The sequence below is a fragment of the Theropithecus gelada genome, chromosome X (genome assembly GCF_003255815.1).
Source record: "Theropithecus gelada isolate Dixy chromosome X, Tgel_1.0, whole genome shotgun sequence".
NCBI lineage: Eukaryota > Metazoa > Chordata > Mammalia > Primates > Cercopithecidae > Theropithecus > Theropithecus gelada.
Window position 1 is genome coordinate 133,368,652 of NC_037689.1, and position 8,999 is coordinate 133,377,650.

The following is an 8,999-nucleotide window of genomic DNA, read 5'->3' on the forward strand; positions in this document are numbered from 1 at the left end:
CCCTTAGGCAGGGCTTGAAGGAAGAAGCAGAGCTGCCTGCGCAGAGGCAGAGGGGGAGTTCCAGGTTGCCATGAGGCCAAGGGTATGGACTGGAGTGGGGATGGACTGGAGTGGGGATGGACTGGGAAGGACAGAAGCAGAGAGAGTCAGGAGATGATGGGCCCCTGTTAGGAGAGGGTGACAGAGGCCAGGCCATGCAGAACCTTGCAGACAAAAGCTGGTTCACAGTCAGTTCTGAGTGCTTAGGAGAGTTGAGGATGGATGTTCAGGAGTGACATGCAATGATGTGATTTACATGCCAGCATGATGAACTGGCTGTAGGGTTAGAGCGTATGAGTTAGATGGGGACAGTAATGGGAAACGTGGAGGTATCACAGGAGCTCAGTGAGTGATCATGGCAGAGTGGAATAGAAGGAGAGAGAGAGATGTCGGGGTTCAGAAAATTTTTACAGTATTTAGAGAAGAGAAGAAAAAGAAAGGTAGAAAAAAAAGAATGATAGGGGTCGGGGGCGGTGGCTCGTGCCTATAATCCCAGCACTTTGGGAGGCTGAGGTGGGTGGATCACCTGAGTTGAGGAGTTCGAGACCAGCCTGGCCAACATGACGAAACCCCATCTCTACTAAAATTACAAAACTTAACTGGGTGTGGTGGCTGGTGCTTGTAATCCCAGCTACTTGGGAGGCTGCGGCAGGAGAATTACTTGAATCCAGGAGACTGAGGTTTCAGTGAGCCAAGATCACACCACTGGACTCCAGCCTGACCGGAAAGAGCAAAACTCCATCTCAAGAAAAAAATGATAGGGATTCACCAATACAGACAAGAAATTTAAAAAAAAAATTGTGGAAAATGGAAATGCTAGAAGGTTTTCATTTTGGTTTTTTTTTGTTTTTTTTTGAGACAGAGTCTCGCTCTGTTGCCCAGGCTGGAGTGCAGTGGCGCGATCTCGGCTCACTGCAAGCTCCGCCTCCCAGGTTCAGGCCATTCTCCTGGCTCAGCCTCCCGAGTAGCTGGGACTACAGGCGCCCGCCACCACACCCGGCTAGTTTTTTGTATTTTTAGTAGAGACGGGGTTTCACCGTGTTAGCCAGGGTGGTCTCGATCTCCTGACCTCGTGATCCGCCTGCCTCGGCCTCCCAAAGTGCTGGGATTACAGGCGTGAGCCACTGCGCCCGGCCTAGAAGGTTTTCATGAAGAAGCGAGTGAACAACTGTCAAATGCTGCTGAGAAATTAATGGCAATGTCAGCTGAAACCGTTGACCTTGACAAGGACAGTTTCTCTGGAGGGGATGAGGCAGGAGGCTGACTGCACTGGATACAGCATGAAGAGGAGGTGAGGACAGGCTTACTTACTCTTTTCTTTGGACATGGCAGAGCCTGCAGTAAGGCTGTCTCCTGCTCCTTGTTTCCTTGCCAACAGGGCCATCTTCTGCCTTTTCTGATATGAAGGACTGTCACATTCCCTGGGACGTTTAAACACGGTTTCAGGATCTACAGCCACCTTCTCTGTTTCATCGGTCATTGTTTCCTGAAAAACATCAATGAACATATTCCATTCATGACAAAAATCTAACAATCACAAAATGGCAAACTGTCTTCATATGTGTATACAACCAAGACTTTGAATCATTAATTTCACTTTTAATCATGAGCCAAGATTTACCAAGTCTCAACAAACACTCTGTTCTCAGGAAAAGAAACCTAATTTTAATGTACACTAAGTAAAAAAAGAAGAAAGATGGTATAACCAAATCAGTCAGAATGCTTGTGGAATAAGCAGCTGTCATCAACCAAAAACAGATGAAAATATTATTACCTATTTGAAGATGTGTAAGCCAATCTGTATTAACCCTTATTAGGAAAAATAGATGTATAAAGCCATCTGTATTAACCCTTACTATACATTATGTTTTAAATTATATATATTATACATTATATTATACATCATATATATTTAATATATAAGTATTTATACTTATATATTCAAATAGATGTATAAACCAATCTGTATTAACCCTTATTAGGAACTCTTATTAGAAGACTGATAAAAAACTGATAACAACATCTGACAAGGACTTTAGAACAAAGAAAAACTACAAGATCAAGGCAAAAATACAAGCCAAGATCACCCCTGAACTTAGACACAAAAATTCCAAATTAAAGGTGAGCAAATAAAATGCAATAGTACTTAAAAAGGACATACATCAGCCATGGTGGAGTATATTGCAGAAAGACAACATTGATTTAACATTTGAAAATCAATAAATGTAATGCACCACATTAACAACGATGACAACAAAAACAGGGAAACAACCACATGATCATTTTCATACATGGGTCAATGTTTAAAGTCCATTGGTGATAAAAACTATCACCAACTTAGAAAAAAGGGCAACTTGCCTATTCTGGTTAGCATATGTACAAAAAAATTGTAAATGTCATATTTCATAGTGACGTATCAGTATTTTCTCCCTGAGTGTGAAAACAAGACAAAGATGTCCACTATCCATTCAACAATTTACTGGAGGTTCTAAAAGAGCAGTAGCATCAGGAAAATTTAATAGGTTTAAAATTTGGAAAGAAATAAAACTGTCAATATTCACAGATGACATTGTTCTGTACATAGAAAATGCAGAAGAATAAAATCATTATGTTTAATAAGCAAATTTAGTCAACTTACTAGATATAATAAAAACCAACGGCATTTCCGTATAATTAATAGCAACAAAAAATTAGAATATGAGATTTCAAATGTCATTAAAAACAGTACCAAAACATCAAATATTTAAGAATAAATCTAACCCAGATGTGCTAGAGTACTACACAAAAATTATAAAACATCACTCAGAGAAATTCAAGACTGCAGTAGATGGAGAAAAATATTCTTTCCATGCATTGGAAGACTTTTTTTTCTTTTTTCTTTTTTTTTTTTTGGTGACGGAGCCTCGCTCTGTCGCCCAGGCTGGAGTGGAATGGCACCGTCTCTGCTCACTGCAAACTCTACCTCCTGGGTTCAAGCGATTCTCCTGCTTCAGCCTCCCAAGTAGCTGAGATTACAGGCGCCTGCCATGACGCCTGGCTAATTTTTGTATTTTTAGTACAGACGGGGTTTCGCTATGTTAGCCATACTGGTCTCGAACTCCTGACCTCAAGTGATCCATTCGACTCGGCCTCACAAAGTGCTGGGATTACAGGCGTGAGCCACCGCCCCCAGCCGGAAGACATTATTAAGAGACATTATTGTCAAGTCTCTCAGAATGATCATAGCAATCATATTTAAAATTCCACCATGTTAACAAAAGTTTTTCTGGAAATTGACGAGCAGATCATTTTTTAAGTACATGCAAATTAAAGATTTGGAAAAGCCAAGTTTTTTTAAGTCAAGGAAAAGACAAAGTTTTTTTAAGAAAAAGAACTGGCTAGGTGCAGTGGCTCATGCCTGTAATCCCAGCACTTTGGGAGGCCGAGGCGGGCGGATCACAAGGTCAGGAGATCCTGGCTAACATGATGAAACCCCATCTCCACTGAAAATACGAAACATTACTTGGGCATGGTGGCGGGCACCTATAGTCCCAGCTACTCAGGAGGCTGAGGCAGGAGAATGGCATGAACACAGGAGGCAAAGCTTGCAGTGAGCCGAGATTACGCCACTGTACTCCAGCCTGGGCGACAGGGCGGGACTCTGTCTCAAACAAACAAACAAACAACAACAACAACAACAACAAAAAGAACTAAGTTAGTAGAAATGCACTACTATATATGAAATTTACCATAAAGGTAGAGTAATTAAAACAGTATGGTATCAGAGCAATGACAGGCAAATACCAAAGGGAAGAGGACACAGAGGCCAGAAACAATCTGGCAATACAAAATACAGAAGAGCTGTAAATCACTGTGGAAAGGACAGTGCTTTTAATAAATGCACTTGATAAATGCAGGGAAAATACAAACCTTGACTCTTACCTCTTCCCACTCCACAGAACTTTGTTAAAGATGGATAGACAATCTAGTAAACACTTAAGATATTGTCTTCACAACTATAGAATAGGCAAAGATGTTTTTAATGAGGATAAACAAGCACTAACCATAAAGAATGAATTCTTTAATTAGACATAATTAAATGGAAAACTTCCATTCCTCAAAGACACTATTAAGATACTGAAAACCAAAGCATGTTTATAGATTATATATTATGTGTTATATAGTATAGGTTATATATAAAAATATATATTAATTACACACACATATACATACATATCTGGCAACAAATGAGTGGAATCCAGAATATATCCAGAACTACAAATCAATTTCTAAAAAACAAACATCCCAATAAAATTTGGGGGGAAAAGCTGAAGATTCACTTCATAAGAGTCATACTCAAATGGCTAATAAGCACATCAAATATATCTGGTCTCTGACTTTACTCCATTCCATGAGAATTTATTTCAGATGATTGGGAGATCTAGAAGAAAACTTAGAATATTATCATCATGAGTGTAAATTAGTTTAACCATTGTGGAAGACAGTGTGGTGATTCCTCAAGGATCTAGAACCAGAAATACCATCTGACCCAGCAATCCCATCACTGGGTATACACCCAAAGGATTTTAAATCATTCGACTATAAAGACACATGCACATGTATGTTTATTATAGCACTATTCACAACAGCAAAGACTTGGAACCAACCCAAATGCCCATCAATGATAGACTGGATAAAGATAATGTGGTACATATACACCACGGAATACTCTGCAGCCATGAAAAAGAATGAGTTCATGTCCTTTGAAGGTACCGGTGTCAGCAAGCTAACACAGGAACAGAAAACCAAACACCACATGTTCTCACTCATAAGTGGGAGTTGAACAATGAGTAACACATGGACACAGGGAGGAGAACATCACATAGCGGGGCCTGTCAGGGGTTGGGGGGCTAGGGGAGGGAAAGCATTAGAGAAATACCTAATGTAGCTGACAGGTCGATGGGTGCAGCAAACCACCATGGCATGTGCCTACTTATGTAACAAACCTGCACATTCTGCACATGTATCCCAGAACTTAAAGTATAATAATAATAAAAAAAGAATATTATCGTAATGGCATTGGGTGAGGCAAAGATGTTTCTTAAAATAATAAAAAGCACTAGCCATAAATAATACACTGATTAATAAAATTAAGAGAATCTGTTCATCTAAAACACATCATTGAGATCGTGTAAAAGCAAAAAAGATTTATAGAAGATACTAAAATTGTATATGTATTTTTATATATGTACATATATGCCTGTGTGCATGGGTGTATAACTCAAATACAGATTATATGGAAACTACAAATCCATTTTTGAAATGCAAACATCTTAGTAAAAGCTGGGGAAAAATACCTGAAAAGGAACTTCATAAAAGACAAAGTTAAATGACCAATAAACACATAAAATGGTGGGAAAAAAAAAAACGATAAATAGCTGGGTGTGGTGGCACTGCAAGCCAGCCTGGGCGACAGACGGAGACCCCGTCTCAAAAGACAAACAAAAATCAATAAATAAAAACAATTTTTAAATAGGTGCTCGATCTCATTAATCAGCAGAGAAATGCGAGTGTAGACATAAGGAGAGATCACTGCACCCCCATCAGAGTGGCTGGAATGAAAGACTAACTGTATTGCGAGTGTTCCAATGTGGCACAGCTGGAACCTTCGAATATTTCTGGACTCCCATTCCTGCACAGACACCTGAGGCTGTGGCTGAAAGGTCAGATAGAATCCCCGCGAAGAGTTCCTTCAGAATTGAGATCAACCGGGCCGGGCGCGGTGGCTCACGCCTGTAATCCCAGCACTTTGGGAGGCCGAGGCAGGCGGATCACGAGGTCAGGAGATCGAGACCATCCTGGCTAACACAGTGAAACCCCGTCTCTACTAAAAATACAAAAAATTAGCCGGGCGCGGTGGTGGGCGCCTGTAGTCCCAGCTACTTGGGAGGCTGAGGCAGGAGAATGGCGTGAACCCGGGAGGCGGAGCTTGCAGTGAGCCGAGATCGCGCCACTGCACTCCAGCCTGGGCGACAGAGCAAGACTCCGTCTCAAAAAAAAAAAAAAAAAAAAAAAAAAAGAATTGAGATCAACCAACCGAGGAAACGCACCCCAACCCTGGGCAGAACAGCGTTCTCAATGTCACATGACCTCCTTCATGGCTGACACAGAGCTCCCTGAGTCTCTCCATGGGCTTAGAGAATCCAAGGAACAGCACCCCATTCCCCTGCGGCACCAGGAGAGAGCACCTACAGATAATAATTTTAGAAACCTAGCACCAAGAGAAAGCATACAGTAAACGTCTACATCAGGGAAAAGCAGAACCAAATAAAAGCCAACACATTCTACCTGAGAGCGAGCAACATCCAAGGACAAATGCGCCCCACGGCCGACATCAGCACCCAAGGAAGAGTCCCTCGGGGGTCGAGATAAAGCCCCCAACAGTAACCCCACAAGGCTACGATCATGCGTCTGGGGCACAGCCACCCCCACCACGTTCCATGAGCACAGAAAGGGTCCCCAAGGCAGAATGCTCCCTCAGAACAGCGACTGAGCGGGAAAGAAATGCCGCGGCACCCAAGGCCGACACAGGCAACCAAGGCATGCCCCCCATCCCTGGGCTCAGGTCATTTCAGCAGGAAAAGTCCCTAGCATCACCGAGAGGGAGCCCCCAAGAAAAGACCCCCAGCCCAACAACATAGCCGAGATGGGGTGCCCACGGAAAACGCTCCCCCATGGCTGACACAGGCTCCCATGGCGGTGTCCCCAGAGCGGAGCCACTTCCCCAAGGGAGCCCTACCACACACCGGACAGAGAACACCACAGAAAAGATGCTTTCCAAGGAAAAAGGACACTTTCTGGGGTGAAATTAAAAGTATCCAGGGAAAAACTGCCCACTCACAGTCCTGAAGTCCTGACCTCGCTGGAGGAGTGACGGCGGCACCTCACAAAATGGCAGTGAAGCTGTGGCGCCTCCCTAGTGGTGGCAGTTTCTAGAAACCTGCCCTCTGGGAGTTGTGGGAAATGTGCCCCCTAGGGCACCTGGGAGTGATGTGCATGAGGAGGCGTCTCACCAGAAGCAGCGATCCGTTCGGCCCAAGGGGGATGGAAGGAAGGGAAATAGCCAGCCACAGCGTGCCTGCCCCAGCCGAACATTGGGAACCTGTTGGGGGCGCCAGGGTCCTGAGGAGCAGCCTCGTGCCCCAGAGAACCAGGAAACGCAGCCCTCCCCTTCGCTGACTCTGGCGCCTTCTACAGGCGACCTTCAGTAACAACTGCACAGAACATAAGCAGAGTAACACAGAACCTTCTCAACACAGCGGGATGAAATCGCCTGGGTAACATGGTGAGACCCCGGCTCTACAAAGCAATCAACCAATAAAAAAAAAAAAAGAAGAAGAAAGAAAGAAAGACGCAAAAATCAAAAATCAGCCCGACATGGTGGCGCACGCCTGTAGTCCCAACTACTCGGGAAGTTGAGGTGGGGAGATCGCTTGAACCCAGGAGATGGAGGTAGCAGTGAGCCACTGCACTCCAGCCCAGGCGATACAGGAGACTCCATCTCAAAAAAAAAAAAAAAAGCAAAGACAAATAAACAGCAACAAGAAACCAAAATTTTCATTTGAGGGTGTTGTGTTTTAAAGTCAACCCCGACCAGGCACAGTGGCTCACACCTGTAATCTCAGCACTTCGGGAAGCCAAAGTGGCTAGAACACCTGAGGTGAGGAGTTCAAGACCAGTCTGACCAACATGGTGAATTCCGTCTCTACTAAAAATACAGAAAATTATCCAGGCATGGTGGTGTGCACCTGTAGTCCCACCAGCTACTTGGGAGGCTGAGGCAGGAGAATCACTTGAACTGGGGAGGCAGAGTTTGCAGTGAGCTGAAATCACACCACTGCACTCCAGCCTGGGTAAAAGAGTGAGACTCTGTCTACGAATAAAAATAAATAAATAAATAAATAAATAAATAAATAAATAGCCAACCTCTATCTGTTAAAGGTAACCATTATTGTTAATTGATAAGAAAAATGAGGGCCGCAGTGCAGTGGCTCACACCTGTAATCCCAGCAATTTGGGAGGCCAGGATGGGTGGATTCCTTGAGCCCAGGAGTTCAAGAGCAGCTTGGGCAGCATGGTGAAACCCTGTCTTTACACAAAATAGAAAAATTAGCTGAGTGTGTACCTGTGGTCCCAGCTGCTTGGGAGGCTTGAGACCAGGAGGTTGAGGCTGCATTGACCTTCGATCGCACCACTGCACTACAGCCTGGGTGACCGAGTGAGACTGTAAAAAACAAACAAACAAAAGAAGAAAGAAAGAAAAAAAGAAAGGAGGGGAAACCTTAATATATTGCATCTATTAATCATTTTAATATGGAACTTTGTATATTTTTCCACCTTTTTTATTTTTTTGAGACAGAATCTGGCTCTGTCGCCCAGGGTGGAGTGCAGTGGCATGATCTTGGCTCACTGCTACCTCTGCCTCCCAGATTCAAGCGATTCTCCTTCCTCAGCCTCCCGAGAAGCTGGGATTACAGGCATGCACCATCATGCCTGGCTAATTTTTGTATTCTTAGTAGAAATGGTATTTCACAATGTTGGCCAGGCTGGTCTCAGACTCCTGACTTTAAGTGATTCGTCTGCCTTGGTCTCCCAAAGTGCTAGGATTACAGGTGTGAGCCACTGCGCCTGGACCATTTTTCCACTTTCACAACTTATTTTAAGTGCAGCAAAATTTACTTGAATTGTCTATAGTGGCAAAAAAATATTACAGCAAAATTTTTAGAGTTTTAATGGAGCAAGCAGTTTCACTCTTGACACAATTATTTGGAAGGGATTACTTCACTGGTTTTATAATTCAAAAGTTATGTTTGTAAAAAAATTAAAATTAAAATTATAAAATATAGCCAGGCATGGTGGTGGGTGCCTGTAATCCCTGCTACTCGGGAGACAGAGGCAGGAGAATCACTTGAACCTGAGAG

At 43.3% G+C, this 8,999-nt stretch overlaps 1 protein-coding gene across 4 annotated transcripts in view; it reads right to left on the reverse strand.

Annotated features, from left to right (window-relative positions):
* The window catches only part of CT45A10 (cancer/testis antigen family 45 member A10), a 73,934-nt gene extending 66,762 nt beyond the window's left edge, over positions 1-7,172 (reverse strand). For 2 of the 4 annotated variants that reach the window (XM_025372417.1, XM_025372415.1), the window contains exons 1-2: positions 6,937-7,172; positions 1,351-1,525 (exon numbers count right to left, since the gene is read on the reverse strand). In XM_025372417.1, coding sequence (XP_025228202.1) covers positions 1,351-1,519 — 169 coding nt within the window. In that variant the 5' untranslated portion in view covers positions 1,520-1,525; positions 6,937-7,172. Of the gene's footprint in view, positions 1-1,350; positions 1,526-6,919 lie in introns of all 4 variants that reach the window. The other 2 variants (XM_025372418.1, XM_025372416.1) reach the window with 2 other exon arrangements.
* Between the last annotated feature and the right edge of the window lie 1,827 nt (positions 7,173-8,999).